Below are 19,977 nucleotides of genomic sequence, written 5' to 3'. Positions count from 1 at the left end.
ATCCCTCGAGGACAGAAGTAAGCAATGCCTTAATTGTGGTGGGCTCAACCATAGAGCCCAGGAGTGTAAGGCCGTATCGAAATGTATGGCCTGCAAAGTTGAAGGGCATAGGATGGACACCATGAGGTGTTCAGAGTACAGGAAATTAGTCCTAGGAAATAAGGGCTAAAGAGGGTCTAAATCAATTAAAATGGACAAAAAGTCCTTTTACAACCTCTTTGTCCAGGATCTAGACTCCATAAGAAGAAATTCAGATTTTAATATGTTTGTAATTGTCGCTGTCGTCTCAAGGTTCCGGCAATATACACCGGAGGCCAATTTTAGGAAGTTGTCGGTTGATCCCTATACTCTCAACACGACGATAACAAAGGTTTTATTTATTTTTTATCTATATATTTATTTATTTATTTTAACCTAGGTCTTAGAGGAGCTAATCCCAACTTTTACTACAAAATCCCAACTAGGATACCTACGGTTATAAATAAGATTAATATTACAATAAATTTCCCATATGATAGCCCGGGGTCACGTATTTTGCTGCACAGCGTGGTGAGAATGTGGGCCTGTTACAAGCAAAATGGCTAATGATAAAAAAATAGGCAAAAACCAGATAAACGTAAGTAGTCATAGAGGCGGTTCAGGCAGACAGGCAGACAGGCAGACATCCGGTCCAGCCGCTCTGACCGCAGCGCTAACCGCAAGTCGAAAGCAGTGATAACAGCGTTTACTATACTACGTGTAAACCTTCTAATTAAGATACATTAATTAATCAATTTATTTAATTAAACAATTTAATTGCGGTGGAACTGAAAGTTTTAGACTTTTGTGTTTGAAGGATTTTGATAATTTTAGCACATCGCGCGTCAAGCATCGTAGATAATGAAGGTCTTTCGTGACAGTAAGATCCGCATTCGATAATGAATATACTTAATTGTCCGCTCTGTATATAAAATAAATATACATTTATCATGCAAACTGTGGGTATAATGAATTATATTCCGCCTTGTCTGGCCTGTATGATAACGGCGAAAAGGGTGTAGTTACTAGATTATCCAGGTCGTCGAAAAAGTTACTAAACACTCTGTATAAATAATATTAAGAATTGTGCATTTGTTGTTGAAGTGTATAAAAATTATTTTATCACGAAGCCACAAAGGACGATAAGACCAACGGTCCGTGCTGAAAAACACTTTATTCGGGTCGTCGAAGTGAAAGTAGGCCGTGTCTTTTTGGAAAAACAAACAGGTGCGTGTGAACAGGAGCCATTCTGAAGCATGTTTAAAAAGGTAAGTCACTTTGTTAGGCATTCACAAGTATTTAACGCTTTTACTATTTATGTATCGTAATATTGTAAGATCCGACGAGAGCCGCGAGCAAGGGTTGATAGAGAATTATGAGATCTTATTGTTCGATCGATCGTAAAATATAAAAAAGAATATTTTAACACTCTGTATATAAATTATAACTCTTGTATCATTCGAAAAAATGTAAAAATATAGCGAAAGTGATAACAATATATACGTATTTATCATGTTTGCAAAAATATACCTTTTGTGGTTTTTTCATTCGAAATAAAACTATGGTCAAAAGTTGATGCCTTGAATCTTCAGCTTGCTAATAATCCATTTTTGTGGTTTTCACTTCCGTATGACTTTGCAGCGCACAGAAATGCAGTTTTTGTTTCAAGGGCAGCCTAGAAATGATATTTTAAATTTTAAAATTAATCTTTTACAAAGATAACGGTTGCGATTATATAAAGCATTTTGTTTTTCAAAACAGGAACGCTAAAAGAAACGTTATCATGTTCTAGGTTTTATGAACAGTTTACTTCAAAAAGAAGGGTCGTTGTTTTTTTCCACAACTTGTTGGTATCATATAGATGTTTTTTAAAATGACTAAAACTAGGAACATATTGTTCCATACGCTAAAAGTTTTTACCATTTGTGCAACGTGATAAATATGTATTACAGGGTGATATATTTAAAATGCCTTATTTAATTGAAAATACCCATGTGAGATGTTGCCAAGTAGTGAGAGCACAAGTTATTGAGGTTTCGTTTCCTATGTACTAAAGTGTAGTAGAGTTGTATAAATCTGAAAAAACAGGATTTTTATTTTATATTTATATTTATTGTTTTTTCAGATAGAATAGTACCCAATAGTATCAACTCTTGAATTCCCAGTGTCACTTGTAGGTGACAGAAAGTAAAACATTTTTTTCTCCCACACTTAAACTTTATTTTTAAATCCTACCATTTTTACAGCAAAGTTAATTAGTAACACTATTCGTTTTTTTTGGCAACACTGACCATTATGTCATTTGTCAAATTCATTCATTTGTTTCACGCGGTCTAGAGCAGTTTGAGTTTGTGTGATTTCTTGCGATATAAAGTGAAATAAAAATGCCTAAACCGTAAGTATTATTTTTTTTTCTTATCACATCTAATAAATGAATATATAAGCTATTACACAAATGTATTTTACAATAAGAATAACTTATCAGCATCCTTGTTACAACGTTGGAAACATGCAGTGTCACCCTTGGGTGACACTGGGCAATATAATAATTCTACTACTCTGAATTCATTCTTAGTAATAACAAGATTTTTGTTTACATTTAGTCTTATCGCTTTGTGCTCATGATATTTTAGTGCTTGTTTACGTATTACAGGTTGACGTTAGATGAGATTGCCGAGGAGTTGCTGGCTGAGGAAGACCCAGGTGATATTATTTTATTTCCTCCTGATGATGGCGTGGTGACTGACGAAGACAGTGGAGATGAAAACGAAGCTAATATTCTATTCTATACACTTTTTTTACTAGTTGCGGCAAGGGAGACCATGATGAAGAAGTTTTTACTAACTCTCAGGAAGTGATGAGTGCCGTCGAGTGTTTCGAATTGCTCTATAATGACGACATAATAAAATTCATAGTTGATATGAGCAATTTGTACGCTTTACAGAGAAATCACACTCTGAATGTAACTTGTGATGAAATTAGAGTGTACATTGCAATACTGCTACTTACAGGATATTTGACTCCAAAGTATATGAGAATGTTATGGGAAGTAAAAAGTGACACGCACAATGACCTAGTAGCATCTAGCATAAGGCGGAATAGATTTTTTGAAATTCAGCAATATCTTCATCTTTCTGACAGTACATCCTTGCCGCCTAACGACAAATTTGCTAAAGTTCGAGAATATTTTACAAAACTGAATGTAAATTTCACTGCACATTTCAAAAAAGCAGGTTCTTCACACATTTCCATAGATGAAACTATAGTACCATACTTTGGAAGGCACGGTACCAAACAACATATCCACGGAAAACCGATAAGGTTTGGTTACAAGCTCTGGTCAGCTGCTACGCGCCATGGATATTTAGTAAATTGTGAGCCATATCAGGGCGCGTCCGGCCCTGGCCTCAAGATGCAGTCCGACTTCAGCCTAGGAGCTGCTGTTATTTTAGAACTCCATTCAAGATTACCAGAAGAGTTAGGACCGTACAACTTATACTTTGATAATTTTTTCACTGGTTTGCCTCTTCTCAAATATTTGCGAGAGCAAAATGTTGGGGGCACAGGTACTGTTCGGGAAAACCGGTTAGAGAATTGTAATTTGCCATACTCAAAGGACATGAAAAAAGAGCCAAGAGGTAAGCTATGTCATAAAGATTCTAAGGAAATTATTGCAGCTAAGTGGCATGACAATAACATCGTCACCATTGCATCCAACTGCCACGGATTGGATCCTATCACAAAAGTGGATCGGATTGGATTTGTGGATAAAAAACGAGCTAAAATTCAAGTTGATTGCCCAGCCGTCATCAAGATGTACAATAAGTACATGGGTGGGGTAGACCACTTTGACGAAAACGTTGACTCCATGAGGGTAGCTCTTCCCGGCAAAAAGTGGTGGTTCCCTTTGTTTGCTTTTGGCCTGGATGCAGCTTGTCAAAATGCATGGCTGATCAAAAGACAGTCAGAAAACAACTGGACCTATTGCGATTTCCGGAGAAATGTAGTAACTGTTTACCTACAAAAATATGGCAAGCCCGCGTCCCGTAATTCTTCTTGTGGCGTTCCTGTTCAGATAAGAGTACCTGCCGCGGTAAGGACCGCAGGAAGTGCGGACGATCACTCGGAAGTCAACTGCTCTCAACGAAGATGCGGATATTGTCACCAACGCACTAGAAAAATGTGTACCAAATGCAATATCGGTTTGCATCTAAAATGTTGGTACAGCTTTCACAATAAATAATTGTTATATTTTTTCATATAGATATGTAATAAAATAGATATTATTATAAAACTGTATCTTTTTTCCTAACTAAGACCGGTAAAAAACCCGTGTGTCCTTCAGAGTCTTAACTTTGCTACAATGCCCAGAGTCACCTGCAGGTGACCCCCCCATTAAAAAAAATGGGGGTGGTTTACTTATTTTTTCTATATTTTTTTATTTTATTCAAATGTAACTAAGCTATTTTATATAAAAAGGGAATATATTTTTTCATTAACTTGGACATGGGAATTCAAGAGTTAAAAATCCTTTTGTGATACGTCACAACGGAGAGAAAAAATATCGTAAGTAAAGAAAAAAGTTAAGGAAATAAAAAGTTTTTGTACCTATTGAAAAGTCTTCATCATATGTGAGATGTTGCCAAGTGCTTGGGTTGCGAGATAGATGTGTTGAGGTTTCGTTTCCGTATACATTTTCTGAGTCCAAATCATATATATCGGTTTAGGGGTCATCGTGTTTATTCTTTCTCTATATAGACATCCTATATTAAAATTTTGTAATAGAATACAGAAGCAGATGGTGTTTTTTCAAAAATACACGAATTCTCAACAAAAAATACAACGAAAAATGTGTGGTGCTACCTATTTAAAATAGTTGTTTTCATTCCAGCAAGTCAATAACTCAACATTAGATGGTCAAAATGCACATGAGATATCAAAGAAAAATAATAGTAATAAATAATAATCAGTGAGTGTTATAGAAAAAACCTCAGATAATCATTTATAAAATCAAAAGTGCCGTAAACAACTCTTGTGGCTTATAAAAGCTGCTGATATCTTTTAAAGCTTATTAAATTAGAAGTGACCATGTAAGTGTAATCAACTTTATATTATTGGTAAAATTAATGAATTATGTTTTTAGGAACGAGTTTGTAGAAAAATTTAAAAAATCGACTACATACCAGCTGGCACCGGTAGGTACCCGCTGGGTCTTTTGTGTCCCCGACCCATTTGTGGTGATTAAAAATAGATGTAAGTCGTTTTATAATATTTTTAAACCGAAAATTTAACATATTTTTTGCAGGGTGTCTGGTTCGACATAACGCGTAAGTAAACAAGAGGTTTTAAAATAAAATTAGTATGTTAAAAACGTACCTTTTTTTTATAGCGAGCCAACGGAATTGTAAGTACTCAAAATGTAAAACCGATCCAAAAATCATCGATTTTCTTTTTTTCTAGTGTATCAACGGTATCAGGACTTTTGGTCCTAAATGACCCGTGAGTTTCTAATCTTCAATTTTATATTAAAACAGAAATAATTATTTCATATTCTTTTTTCAGAGATCTGATGAGAACTTCGCCGGTTGTAAGTATTTAATATATAAAACTTTATGAAATTTTATATTTTGTATGTACTAGTCTGTAGTAACATTTTTTCAGATGGAAACATAAAAATAAAAAATAGAGTTTTTCTTGTTTTTAATTACCCTCACCCAGTACTTAACCAAAGTCCTTTATTCCCCCATTATCCTGAGGGTGAAGTAGTCAAGTTTTATAGAAATTTGATGAAAGTGTCTACCTCCCCGCTTGGTCACCCTTGGACAACTTTTTATGTTGACTAACAGACACAACTTACCAAATATTATTCATAAATTAACATAAATGAATTAAATGTAAGCTTTTAACGGTCTATTTTATTCTAAAATAATTTTAAAAGACTACAGTTTCAACTGCTAAAAATAAGTAGTGGTGTTTATTTTGAAAAGTGTTCATAAAATGTAAAATTGTATTAAATATAATTATTTGTAGCGATGATATGTTGAAGTTGTTGGGAGAGCCGGTCCTCTACGAGTAAGTTATTAATACACAAATATTTATATTATTACATTTAAATTCTGATATAGAATATACGAGATATCCGACCTGAAATGATAATACGTTTTAAAAAAAGAATAAAAACAGAATAATCATTTTTTAGCTGTGAAGTTCTGACTAGCGCGTCAGAAGACGAAAATTATTAGAGGAAATGCATTTCATTTCTAAACAGTGTATATTCTTCCTCTATTATTTTAATAACACAATAATAGCCACTTTCATCCAATCAACCTAGTTATCCCTCTAACATTAGAAAATTGAAAGAAAAAAGCCCTAGAAAAAATATGTCAAGTTTGTAAAAATGTATTGTAAAAAGTATTTTCGAAAAATTAAACTGAAAGAAAAAAAAATGAACAACCAACTTAGATATCCCCTCTAACATTAGAAAATTGAGAAATCATAATAGAAAAGAAAAAATCCCTAGAAAATTATGTCAAAATTTGTAAATTTTTTATTTTAAAAAGCGCTATAATTATTTCGAAAAACTGAAACAAAAAATGAGCAACGCATGTATTGTTTTTTCTAAAACTATTTTATATTCCGTTGAAAAATAAGGTTAACATTGACAGATAGTTACCAGAAGCATGAGTGAAAACTATTAAAAAGTATATGTTACAAATACCCGCTTATTTTCCACAATAAGGTATGTTATTCCTCTCTAGGGAGCGGTGGTACATATGTCTCCTCATCCCTTGGAAAGGAGTATTCTCGCTCTACACTTTCCCGTATCTTTACCACCCCCGACAGAAGAAAGACACCACCTGCTCACTGGTTTCTATTGCTAAGATTAAATACTGCAAGTCAGGTACGTGTCAGGTACGTATCAGGTACGTGTCAGGTACGTGTCAGATACATGTCAGGTATGTGTCAGATACGTGTCAGGTATGTGTCAGATATACGTCAGGTGTACGTCAGTCAGGTACGACAGCTTACACGTCACAGCTTTGGCAGAAGCGACAGCTTACGTGGTACAGCGTTGCTAGAAGCGACAGCGTCGTTAGATGGGTCAGCTTACGTGTCACAGCGTCGTTAGATGGGTCAGCTTACGTGTCACAGCGTCGTCAGATGGGTCAGCTTACAAGTTGCAGTGTCGTCAGATGGGTCAAATAACTTCACTCGCATATAATGTTCATTTAACATCTATATGTCATATAAGCAACAGGTGCCAAAACTTGCTAAAGCTGTTCGAGAAAAGTATAATTTACTTAAAAGGTCTGAACGTGGCCATGAAGAACAGCTTCAACGTATATTTAAACCTGTGACAGAACCACTTGAAACTATATTATCACATCAAGACGGACATATACAACACGTAACAGAACAACCAAATCACGATTTACAGGATATAGAGCAGCCACCATCAAATCAATACAGTGTTACATGCAACGACAATGATTCGATATATGGACCTGTGCTTGAAAATAGAGAATGGCTACTTGGACGCTCTCGCTTAGAATTCAATGACGAAAATATAATTGTAGACAACAAAATATTTAAAAATACACCCGGCTTACAACAGCTAGTGTTTTGCAGAACCCCGCGAGCTTTTACCATCACCGATTTGCAACTATATAGGCAAATATTGGAACTGTCGGGGGTACATAGAGATTCAAGAGGGTTTTTAAAACATCAACAACGATCAACTAAATTTGATGAGATTATTAAGCCTCTATGTAAGAACAATTGCCGTAGAAAAGTGAGGAAATATCCAAGACAAACTACGTGGCTCCAAGGTTGGACAGACCCGAACGTACTTGTTGAAGCAGGTATCATCGAATAAAAATAAGTTGAATTCCGTTCTACAGCGAAGATGCCAAATGACCAAATAATCTCGTAAACACACTTAAATATCTAAACAAAGAAGAAGAATTTGGGAAATAATTGAAGAGCTCAGGCGAGCAGACATAATCGAATAAAAGACATTTCCAAAGGCTCTGGTAATCATTTCAAGACGAACCGTTCTAGAGTGAAGATGCCTAATTGTGCTTGGGGGAAAGCGTGTAACTGCAGCGACTGCGGATTAAGTTTTTGTTCTTTTTGTCAGAAAAAAGAAGTATACCAGCACCATGAAGAGTACAATTGTGACCGGAAAGGAATCGAATATTACAAGTTCACAGCTTGGTGTAAAGAATGTTGGTTCAAGAAAAAAAGTTCTATATATTAAGCAGCTCATTCGCGCGTACCCCATTTTTGTCTTACCTCTTGTAGTGAATAGACGTATATTATGGAAAAATTTATAATAATTAAAGATGAATCACAAACATGTAAACGCTTTGGTGTATCAGCCAGAGCTTTGGAGTTTAGAATTAAAGAGATCTCAGAAGGTGCCGATCCAGTAGCATAGGTAAAAGAGGCTATCAACCAAATTGTTCGTAAAGGAACTGAAGAATTGTCGTCCGAAGCTTATGTAGGCTTCACTTTCTGCTCCAAAGACCTCGCTAAAGGACAAGGATGGATTAATTTCAAGAAAGCCAAAGATGTGTCTATTAATGACGTGTGGGATACTATATCTTCCATCTATCAATCCAACTCAACGGGATTTAGCACAGAAACATTTTGTTTGAAAATTACTTCAGTAAAACTCTAATAGTGTTTAGATAAAAATGTTCATATTGTATTATTTTGTAAAAATTTATTTATTAATAAAATATTTTTCTCGATTTACATTGTTTTACTTTGCACCATTTTCTGAAACCACCTTTAAATATTAATTATCCTATATTACAAGTTTTACATTAATGAATAACTATAGCAATTTTATAAAAGTTTTCGGTATTATACTTAGCTTTTTAAGTTTATGCAGTACCTTTTTAATTATAAATCATTTTTCAATGAGGATTTCAAATTATTATAATTTTCTTAACTAGCAACAACTTTAAACTATAATTTTACACTGAGAAGAATAATCATAATTTTCTTATCACTATTTTATGCTTGTCACGCTACTTTTCAGACAATTTATTCAACTTTCTTCACTAATTATGCAATGTCATCTAAGATTGTGCAATACCTTTTTAGAGAGTTTTCAATAAACTTTTCAAATGAAATTTTTCAAATAATTTTCTTATCACTATTTTATGCTTGTCACGCCACTTTTCAGACATTTTCACTAATGATGCAATGTTATCTAAAATTGCGCAATACCTTTTTTAGAGATAAGAGTTTTCAATAAAAACTGTTCAAATTATCACCATTTTTCTTATCTATGTTTATATGCAAGCGCGTCACTTTACCACCATATACTTAATTTGAAATATCTTTCACGTATTTTTAAAATTTTCTCAATTTTTAGTTTTAGCCACTAGCATTCAATAGAATAGCTTTTATTTTGGAAAGGAGATTCCACATTAATCATAACAGCTGATAAAGCCAGACGTTATCGAAATAATAAAAGTGAGGTTATCTAACCACACGCTGGTTTAAGCGTTTCAAACTCGAAAAATTACACCCATATCTTTATAAATGATTCACAGTAGTAATTCCCTGATTAAAAAATACAAATCATATGTTAAGAACCTCAAAAAGACAAATCATATGTTAAGAACCTCGGCAAATTTTCTCTATTTAAAGCAGGTCACAGAGCTGCTAAGCAGTTGCTTTCTTAGAGCGCTACGAGAAGGTCGCAAGTACGGATTAAAGGACTACTGTACAATCGGTCACTGTTTCATTAGAAAACACACCGGTAAACGCAGGGTCGCCTACTGCGATTCAAACTCTCGCTGACAAAGAAAGTATTTAACGTTACAGCGTCGTCACATTTAGCGTGAACAGTAACAGCTGCAAAAGTGCCCCTTTCGGGGCTTTGTTGCTTCACATATCTGCCCTTTTCGGGGCTTTTTTTTATAATGAAATAAACCCTCGGGGGCAAGTGTGTCAAGAACTAGCGCGAATCCTAGGATCAGCAGTTTCAGGTGAATATTATTTTCATTTTCATAAAAACACTAACAGGCAATCAAAAGGGTCAGGAATTCTTTAACCGGGGAGGAAACTCCCTCCGGCAGTGAGTCCGCTGTCGGCTTTGATAGCCAACTCTTGTTAGGTACTAACAAAGGATTTCAATTTTCGAAATCCTTATTCCTTGATCCCACTTGATCTGACTCTATCGATCTTTTTAATTTCACCCATTTCACTTTTGAAAATACCCCGAGTAGCCCGTTCCCCAATACAAACTCGAAGTAAACCAGTATCCACCGTCGATGAATTCCCACCACTCCCAACCAACCCCAATTCTCCTTCTAAGGAGAAAACTTTCGCAGAAATCGTCGCAGAACTCTCGCAGTGCAGTCCACATCAATTTAGCCAATTTCGCAATGCCCTAGAATTCATACAACGTAAATCACTGGAGAATAGCAGAAGCTCATCACCAGCACCATCTGCGGATTCCTATGCATCTAGGGTCTCGCAGAAATCAGCCAGCTCTAAACCCAAGCAGGTTGATTACTCCCGACTAGGCGCTATTCCCAAAAAAAATATTCCCCCCCTAATTTCAAAATCAATTCCCTTAACCAAAAGTCAAAACAAAATACCCAAAATTCTAACAAACCCCAGACACCAACTCAAACTCAGATCCCCAGAACCCACCAACAATCCCAAACCATCTCCCAACAACAACCTCAATCCCACACCACAGCTCAATTTCCTCCACTTCAAACCCTCAATCTTAGAAACCTCCCGACAAAATATACCTCACAGAGAGAGCTCTACAATCTCCTCAATACGCAAGAACTATTGAGGGGACAAATGCGCTTTCTCAAAGCCAACCCCAATGGAACCGCCCTCCTCAAAATTCCTTCCACGTTTCATCACGAAACGTTGGCAAGGAAAATCCGTTACGCCATAGGCGACGAGAAAATCGTCGTTATCCCGATAAACTCTCCCCAACGAGTCCAAAAACCCCTAACCACTAAAAACAAAAAAACTACCTTCTCTCTGGTCTGCAAGAATGTAGACCAATCTTACACCGAAGAAGAGTTCCTGGAGATCCCCTCTATTCTGAAATTCCCTGTCATTAAAACTTGGAGGATCATAGCTAGATCCACAAATAAACCCACATCCATGTTCCGAATCATTACAGATTCCGAAACCGCCTACCATCACGCCCTAACCAAGGGTATAAACTTCCACGGGCTTTCGCACTTCTGCGAAGCCTCAAATTCAAACACCATACCCGCAGTCCCAAAATATTGCAACCGTTGCTCATCTACCGGCCACTCCGCAGACTCCTGCAAAGCCAAACCCATCTGTCCAACCTGTGGTGCTTCTGGTCACAAGCCAGAAAAATGCCCAAAAGCTAACTCCCCTACCTGTAAAAATTGCGGTGGACCTCACCCCGCCTTCCACCCCCGCTGCCCGAAAAGGATTCAAACTCCGAAAGCCCCCCAGGATACAGCCCCAGTCACCCTAGAAAAACCTCAAACCCCTTATGACCTGTCTACTGACACCAAAATCCTGATTGAAATCTTGGCAACAACTATAATGAATGCCATCCCCACTTCTCGGGCGCTTGTAGCCGAAACGCTACAACGCCTCATTCCCTCTTTTTACGGTTATAATTGTACCGTAACCAGCGGCGTGGGTAACCGCATTCATTTCGCTTTCACCCAAAAACCAAACACTTCCCACTGAAAAATAAAGTCCCATGGACTTTACAATAGGGACCGTTAATTGCCAAGGTTTAGCCAGAAAACGACATCTACTGAAGCACTTATTAAGCTCTCACAATATCCAAATCTTATCTATAACCGACACCCTTTCCAAATTACCTCCAAGTTTCACTGGCTATACCACCTTCCACTTGGACAGAAAATCCTACTGTCACGGCAACGGACTCCCTTCGACACCCCATCCCCTACCCCCATTTCTGTCTCAACAGAACCTGGATTGCATAGCCATCGATATATCGTGTAATAACGAGACTATCACTTTCATCTCTTATTACAAACACCCACAACAATCACTTTCTCTCGACATCCTCGAATATGCATCCACTCTTCCTAGAGCCATCATTATGGGAGACCTCAATTCCAGGAATACCCTTTTTGGTGATACCACCACCAACCTAGCCGGCAGAATTCTCGCCGACTCTCTAATTTCTCTTCCCCTTTCTCGGATTAAAAACCGAAATCCAACACTCGTAAGTCACCTGGGCTCTTCCATCGTCGACCACATAATCTGCACGGACAGATTAATTACCCTTATCGAGGACAAATGCTCTATAGGCGACCCAATCACCTCAGACCACGTTCCCTTATTGGTCAATACATCTTTTTTCAACCCAATAAAACCCCCTCCAACTAGCTTCACCTATCGGGACTTCAAAAATGCCGACTGGATCTCCTTCGCAAACCATATCAATACCAATTTACCCCAACCCACTATTCTTCGAACTACCGAAGAACTAGACAAATACGCGGAGGATTTCCAATCCCTCATTATCGATGCGCAAGACATCGCCGTCCCTCTTACCACTGTTCATACCAACTATATATCAATCTCTCAAAATATCCGATCCAAAATTCGTCAGAAAAGACAGTTATATAGGCTGTACATTAGAACTAGAGACCCAGCAGTCAAAACGCAATGGAACCGTCTCAACGCCCAAGTCAGGCTGGAAATCAATGCTGAAAAGCGGAGAAAGTGGGAGGCCGCCACTGCCGACTTGGACTATAGACGGGGTCGTGCGTTTTGGCAACAATTCTACAGACTAACTGGCCAACGAAAGTATGTAGAATCACACCTTGAAGTACAAGGACGAAAGTATTTCTCGCCCGAAGACAAAACCACCGTCTTCAAAAACAGCTTACAAACTGTCTTTACTCCAACTGACAACCCCCATTTCTCACGGGACTTTGCCGATGAAACCCACTTCTTCACCCAAAACATAACCCTGAGCCCCCACTGGATTACCCAACTAAATGAGAACGTTCCACTTCTCGCACCATTTACCGTGGATGTTGTTAGATCGGCTTGCCGAGCTGGGAAGAACTCCGCTCCCGGGCGGGACGGAATCTCAAGACAGGCATTAAAAAACCTGCCTGAGACAGCTCTCCCTAAGCTCTGCGGTCTATTTGACGCCTGCTTGGCTTTCTCTTACTTTCCTCAATGTTGGAAATCCGCCAACACGGTTCTCATTCCCAAACCCGGCAAAGACCCTTCCAATCCTGAATCTTACCGCCCTATTTCGCTCATCAGCGTCTTGGGTAAAGTCTTTGAACGTTTGATTAAAGACAGAATCTGGGACTTCTGTACAGAGCTTAATATTATTCCAAAACTCCAATTCGGATTCAGGCCCAAACACTCCACCCAAAACGACATCACCAATCTTCAAACCATCTTAACCAAAGCGATGAACCAACACCAGTGTGCCTCCGCCATTTTCATGGATGTTGAGAAAGCTTTCGACCAGGTCTGGCATGCCGGACTTATTAGGAAGCTTCTGACTATCCGCATGCCACCTCCTACTATAAAATTGATATATTCATATCTCACCAACCGCTCCATCAAAGTCAAAGTTGGTCATTGCCTTTCCGAATCTTTTACCCCACTTACTGGCGTTCCACAAGGCTCAATTCTGTCCCCACTACTCTATATAATCTATACGTATGACACTCCAATCCCACTGGACCCAACAGTGAAAATCCAAATGTACGCTGATGACACCGCACTCATCGCCTACGCCCAAAACATGCGCTCTCTCAATATCAAATCCCAAAATATTCTGAATCAATTTTCGGATTGGTGCAGAAAATGGAGGGTACTCTCAATTCTCAAAAAACTCAAGCCATCGCCTTCATACATCCCCAATCCGTGCGCAAACATCAACCTCAAAACCTCCACTTGAGACTCTGGGGAGAGGGGCTCGAAATCCACAGAGAAGCCGCCTATCTGGGTGTGAAATTCACTCACACTCTCAATTGGACGGCCGATCTGAATGACACTCTAAACAGAGTACGGAAACGAGTCAGGCTCATCAAAGCTCTTGGTGGAAATTTCGGACGAACCCACCCCCTGACCCTACTTCATACGTATAAAACATACATCCGCCCCATTATCGAATATAGAGCAAACGTCTTTAGCACTTTACCCGAATATCTGATCAAAAGACTTCTGACCTGCGAGCAGTCCATTCTTAGGTACTGCCAAGACAAGTATAGGTTTAGCCCTAGCAACACCGTTTATGTCAATACTGACATAACCCCCATTCCAAGCCGCCTAAATGACCTCCAAGCCCGATATGTGATTCGAACCATCGAATCAAATAATTCCGCTGCTAAAGAGACCCTCCTCAACCCCTGGACCAACAATATGCGGCCACTAGGTTCAAAACCCAAAAAAAGCTCCCTTATCCGCCTCTTCGACTGCTTGCAACAGCATACGAGGATCTCCCAGAAACCTACCTTAATTTCCTCGATAGTTCCCCCATATCAGTGAGATAAATTCCTACCCCCAACACATACCCTCATTGTCATTCATCGTCGGAGTTGCAGGTTTTCTGCGGTTTCCCTGCAACCTGGAGAACCGATTCTCCAGACAAATGTCCGACGATAGGGAATAATACAGCCGCAGCTGTACCCGCCCACCCCCAATTAGATTAAGAAAAAACAAAAAATAAACAAAAAAAAATATATAAAACCAAAAAAAAAAATATAAAAGAAAAAAGAAAAAAAAAATCTTGAACAAAAAAGAAAAATATATAACTGCACCGCTAGAAGCAGCCGAGCGAACACTTCCCAGCAAAATATCCCCACACCCAGCCCTGCAGAGGAAAAAATTCCTATATCAGGGCCTAAGCAAATCATATCAAATTTCCAAAAAAAAAACTTTCCTTCCTAATTTTTCACAACGAATCTCTCTCTCTCTCGCTGCTAAGCCTCTTTTCTCTCTAGCTCTCGTGACGTTTCAGACGTGCTCTTGCGGTAAGTCAAAAATAATTTTTGATTGTGAGTTTTCGACTTTTGAAAAATTTTTGGAATTTTTGATTATCGAACATTTTTAGGATTTTTTGAGTTTTGTCGAAAAACTTTTCTTTTTTCACTATTGTGTTTTTCATTTTTTTATCTTGACTTATTTATAGAATTTGTTACTGTTTGAAACAATGGAAAAGTTTTTGGTAACCAAAAATATTGTTAAGAAAGTTCGTAAATTTGGTTTAACAGGTAGACATATAGAGTTTAAGATTCGCCCGGCTCCCGAAGACTATGATCTATTAAAATGGATCAAAGACGGTCTTAAGGGCGTTGTCGCTAGAGTAACTGAAGGAACAGAGTCAAGTGATCAGATCGGTTTTACTTTTTGCTCTAAAGAGTTTACACGTGGCGATAGATGGTTGTCTTTTCGACAGGCTTCACAAATAAAGTTTGAAGATATATGGGATATGATTTCGAAAGTGTACCAGTCTAATTCGTCGGCTTTCGATACCGAAACGTTTTGTCTCGGGGCAACAACTGTAAAAATGCCTAGCGGTAAAGATAATTTGCGTGGGCGTAAATATAACAACTTTGACGAAGAATGTGCTCGTCGTAGTGGTATTATAACAATAGTTAATAAAGACCACCTATGCCTGGCTAGAGCCATAGTTGTGGCCAAAGCATATGTTGATAATGACCCCGACAAAACGAAGCTTCGTAAAATTACGGGGCTTCAGACGCAAAAAACTCTAGAGCTATTAGAATCTAGTGGTATCGAGATACCCAAAGAGGGTGGTGGTATACCAGAATTGAATAAATTTCAAGAATATTTGACAGACTATACTTTAACTGTTTACAACTATGGTGCAAAAGGTCGTGATGTCGTGTTTGAAGGAATAGGTGGCTGTAAGAAAATTAATTTGCTGTATCACGAAAATCACTATAACGTAATAATTTCTTTAACATCTGCTTTTTGCTGTTCATATTTCTGCGAAAATTGTCACAGCCCCTACACACACAGACCTCACACCTCTGTGAAAGAAATTGTCCTGCCTGTGAACAAGTTCCACCTTGTACTTTTAGCACAAAAATTGTGTGCACCAACTGTAATCGCTATTTTAGAGGGCAAAATTGTTATGCTTATCACATTCAGACTAAACTCTGCGGCCGGGTGGTAGCTTGTACATTATGCCTAAAAACTTTTAGGAAAGATAGAGTACATACATGTGGTGAGATTTTCTGTAAAGTGTGTAGAGAATTTAAACCCTTTCCCCACAACTGTTACATGCCAGTAGATACACATAAACCCACAATGGACGGTACTCTCTTCATATTTTACGACCTCGAGTGTACACAAGAAGAGGTTATGCCTGACGGTACTCATCGTCATAACTGTAATTTGTGTGTGTTTGAACAACACTGTGCACTATGTATAGGTACAGATATAAAATGGTGTGATTGTGGTGTTAGATACCAAGTTCTAAAAATAGACCCCGTTGCTGGTTTTATGGAATATGTATTAAACCAGCGCACTCTATTCAAGAAAATCATCGTAGTTGGTCATGCAGGTGGACTCTACGATAATCAGTTTATGTTAAATCATATAATGACAAAGACAGATCTCACACCTGAACTAATTACACGAGGAACAAAACTATTACAATTAAAAGTGGGTAACGTCAGTGTTATCGACTCGCTAAATTATTTTCCGATGCCTCTAGCAAAGTTACCAAAAGTCTTTGATTTAAAAAATATAAAAAAATGGTACTTTCCACATTTATTTAATAAAAAAGAAAATTGGAACTATATTGGTCCGTTACCTGCTCTCGAATACTATGACCCTGACAGTTTAAAATATGTTCCAAAATTAGACGAGGAAGAGGATGCTAGAAATCAACTTATATCCTGGCACAAAGGTCTCTCTGAGCAAAACTACGTTTTTGATTTCCAAAAAGAAATCATAGCGTACTGCATTGACGACGTCAGTATTCTCGCTCGCTCATGCTTGAAATTCAGAGATTTGCTTTTAAAAGAAGGAGGGGTGGATCCTTTTACAGAAGCTTTACTCTACCCGGGGCGTGTAATAAGATATTCCGCAGAAATTTTTTCAAGCCAAATACCATCGGTCTGATTCCAAAGAATGGCTATAGGTGTCGGGATAAACAATCAAAGATAGCAATTCAATGGCTGATTTGGGAAGAACGGCAGAGAGGTATAAAAATAGAACACGCATCTCGGGGCAGAGAAGTTGTTATTAACGGCCTTAAGTTGGACAGGTACTGTAATACCACACGAGAAGTCTTTGAATTTGAGGGTTGTTACTTTCATGGGTGTCCAAAATGTATTAAATACAAACGTGGCACACCTACCTATGAGGATCCATCCCTCACATATAAACAACGTTATGAAGCAACCTCGGCAAAAAATGAAAAATTAAGACAGTTAGGTTACGAAGGGCTTGTGAAATGGGAGTGTGATTTTCGTCGGGAGATGTCTGAAAATTCTGAAATCAGCAAATATACTGAAAAACACCCTCTCTTTTCACAAACACCTCTGGAGCCTCGTGACGCTTTTTACGGTGGGCGAACAGACGCCACAAAATTATATTATTCTTGTAAGGAAGGGGAGAAAATAAATTATCGGGATATTTGCAGCCTCTATCCGTACATAAACAAATATGGAAAATACCCCATAGGTCATCCAGAGGTTTATGTGGGAGAAGCATGTTATGCTTTAGATCTAAAGACTACAAATGGATTAATTAAATGTAAAGTGTTACCACCTACAAATCTCTATCATCCCGTTCTTCCATATAAAACAAACAATAAATTAATTTTCCCTCTATGCCGTACTTGTTGTGAAAATATGTTAAAGGAAGAGTGTAGTCATGCGGACGAAGAGCGTGCAATTACGGGGACTTGGGTAATGGACGAGGTGACAAAAGCTTCAGAAAAAGGCTATAAAATATTAGGTATATATGAAATTTGGGAATATGAAACGGTACAGTACGATCCTTCCACAAAGTCTGGCGGTCTTTTTGCTGAATATATTTCTAAATTTTTAAAAATAAAACAACAAGCTAGCGGGTGGCCTCCAGAGTGTAAGACTGATGAAGACAAAAAGATGTATATAAAAGAATATTTTGACAGAGAGGGAGTAGAGCTAAACCCCGATGAAATTGAGTACAATTCTGGGCGTAGACAAGTCGGCAAATCTATAATTACTAGCTTCTGGGGAAAACTTGGACAATTAGAGAACCAGAGCAAATGTTCTATTGTTAATGACCCAGCAGAACTATTAGATATTCTGTCACAGCCTTACAAAGAAGTTAACCATATATTCCCAATTAACGAGAATACTCTCATCGTTAACTGGTCCTTTAAAGATGAGGCATACACTTCTCTACCGACCGTAAATGTTGTTTTGGCAGCCTTCACGACCGCACATGCTAGACTAAAACTATATTCATATCTCGAGAAACTAGGTGATAGAGTAATGTACCACGATACTGATTCTGCTATCTACGTCTCGCGCCCTGGAGATACGTATGAAGTACCCATTGGAAGCTATCTCGGCGAGATGACGGACGAGCTAGCTGAATACGGTGAGGGTAGTTATATTACAGACTTTGTCTCAGGCGGCCCTAAGCTCTATGTTTATAGGGTTTATTCGACAGATAAAGATAAAACCATTGATATTATAAAAGTTAAAGGGATAACACTTAATTATAGCACACATAAACAAGTAAATTTCAATAAATTAAAAGATATGGTCCTTAACGATGCCACCGAAGAGTACGTAACTACTCGAAATATATTAAGAAATACCAACCATTCTGTCGTCACCAAAGAGGTAACTAAAGTATTCCGCACCACTTTTACTAAACGGAAACGAATTGAAAACTATGACTCTGTTCCTTATGGATACAAACGGCAATGCATCTAGTATTGGTAATCTTTTTTAAGTAGTATTTTTGTAAAGTTATCCACCTAAGAAAAACAGAGTGAGGTTGAGAGGTCAGTTCATAGCTATTCTGCGGAAACATTCGATTTAACATGCTAGCTGTATTAAATATTAGCTGTTTTCATAGCTATTTCCTTCCTATCCCTTCCTTATACCTTTTCATCAAAGTACATAAGTATTTTTAAAATTATTAAACAGAATTTGAAAAATTATTTAAAGTCTCCATTTAAATCAAGGTACAATATTATAAGTTTACATTTATAATGATTAAAATATATGTTGCTGAATCATCTCGGAGACTCAGCCACAAAAAGATGCCAATAAATAGTAGCCAAGAAAAGATGCCACCAATTAGTGATAGCTTAGTTTATCTAAGAGTCATTAATTTATAAGAGCCATTAAAAGAAGCTACTCTACATTTATACTCATTAAAACAGTCACAAAAAGACGCCAACAAATAGTAGTCAAGAAAAGATGCCACCAATTAGTGATAGCTTAGTTTATCTAAGAGTCATTAATTTATAAGAGCCATTAAAAGATGCTACTCATGAAGAGCCATGAAAAGATGCTGCAAAGTCTAGACATGATTCAGCAATAACTAGTGGTTCGTAGGCCTACTGGGGATGTATTTGCCACGTTAAAGATTAAATACAGCGCATCGTTAGTCCTACCGCCTAGGTGCTGTGGAAACGGACTATTCATTGTACGTTTTTATTTACGCTTTTTTAGTGTATGATCAAGAAAATCAAATTATAGCCAAGGAAGGTCTCGGAATATTGTATCAACTATTACTACATAATTTCTAAAAACTTTTTACCACCTTGTATGCAAAATTATATAATAGGTGATTATTCGTAACATTTTTTGCTAAAATTATCAAAATCCTTCAAACACAAAAGACTAAAACTTTCAGTTCCACCGCAATTAAATTGTTTAATTAAATAAATTGATTAATTAATGTATTTTAATTAGAAGGTTTACACGTAGTATAGTA

General features: G+C 37.6%; 2 protein-coding genes across 2 annotated transcripts; both read left to right on the top strand.

Moving 5' to 3' along the window:
- The first annotated feature begins 2,875 nt into the window (after positions 1 to 2,875).
- Positions 2,876 to 6,899, top strand: LOC130452159 (piggyBac transposable element-derived protein 3-like). Its single transcript, XM_056791474.1, has 4 exons — positions 2,876 to 4,111; positions 5,408 to 5,517; positions 5,581 to 5,605; positions 6,777 to 6,899. The coding sequence occupies exons 1-4, from the start codon at positions 2,876 to 2,878 to the stop codon at positions 6,897 to 6,899; spliced, it is 1,494 nt and encodes a 497-aa protein (XP_056647452.1).
- A 10,611-nt stretch (positions 6,900 to 17,510) lies between these two features.
- On the top strand, positions 17,511 to 18,965 carry LOC130452158 (uncharacterized). The gene has a single exon (XM_056791473.1). The coding sequence runs from the start codon at positions 17,511 to 17,513 to the stop codon at positions 18,963 to 18,965; it is 1,455 nt and encodes a 484-aa protein (XP_056647451.1).
- The last annotated feature ends 1,012 nt before the right edge of the window (positions 18,966 to 19,977 follow it).

Source organism: Diorhabda sublineata, unplaced genomic scaffold, assembly GCF_026230105.1.
Source record: "Diorhabda sublineata isolate icDioSubl1.1 unplaced genomic scaffold, icDioSubl1.1 Dsub_21, whole genome shotgun sequence".
Classification (NCBI taxonomy): domain Eukaryota; kingdom Metazoa; phylum Arthropoda; class Insecta; order Coleoptera; family Chrysomelidae; genus Diorhabda; species Diorhabda sublineata.
This window is presented reverse-complemented; position numbering and strand designations above follow the sequence as displayed.

Bases quoted from the DNA above. Each gene is read 5' to 3' on its own strand.
- LOC130452159 (XM_056791474.1), top strand. From the start codon at position 2,876: ATGAGTGCCGTCGAGTGTTTCGAATTGCTCTATAATGACGACATAATA. The intron at 5,518-5,580 runs GTGAGTTTCTAA...TTCTTTTTTCAG, and splicing joins CTTTTGGTCCTAAATGACCC to AGATCTGATGAGAACTTCGC. The intron at 5,606-6,776 runs GTAAGTATTTAA...ATTCCTCTCTAG, and splicing joins TGATGAGAACTTCGCCGGTT to GGAGCGGTGGTACATATGTC.
- LOC130452158 (XM_056791473.1), top strand. From the start codon at position 17,511: ATGTCTGAAAATTCTGAAATCAGCAAATATACTGAAAAACACCCTCTC.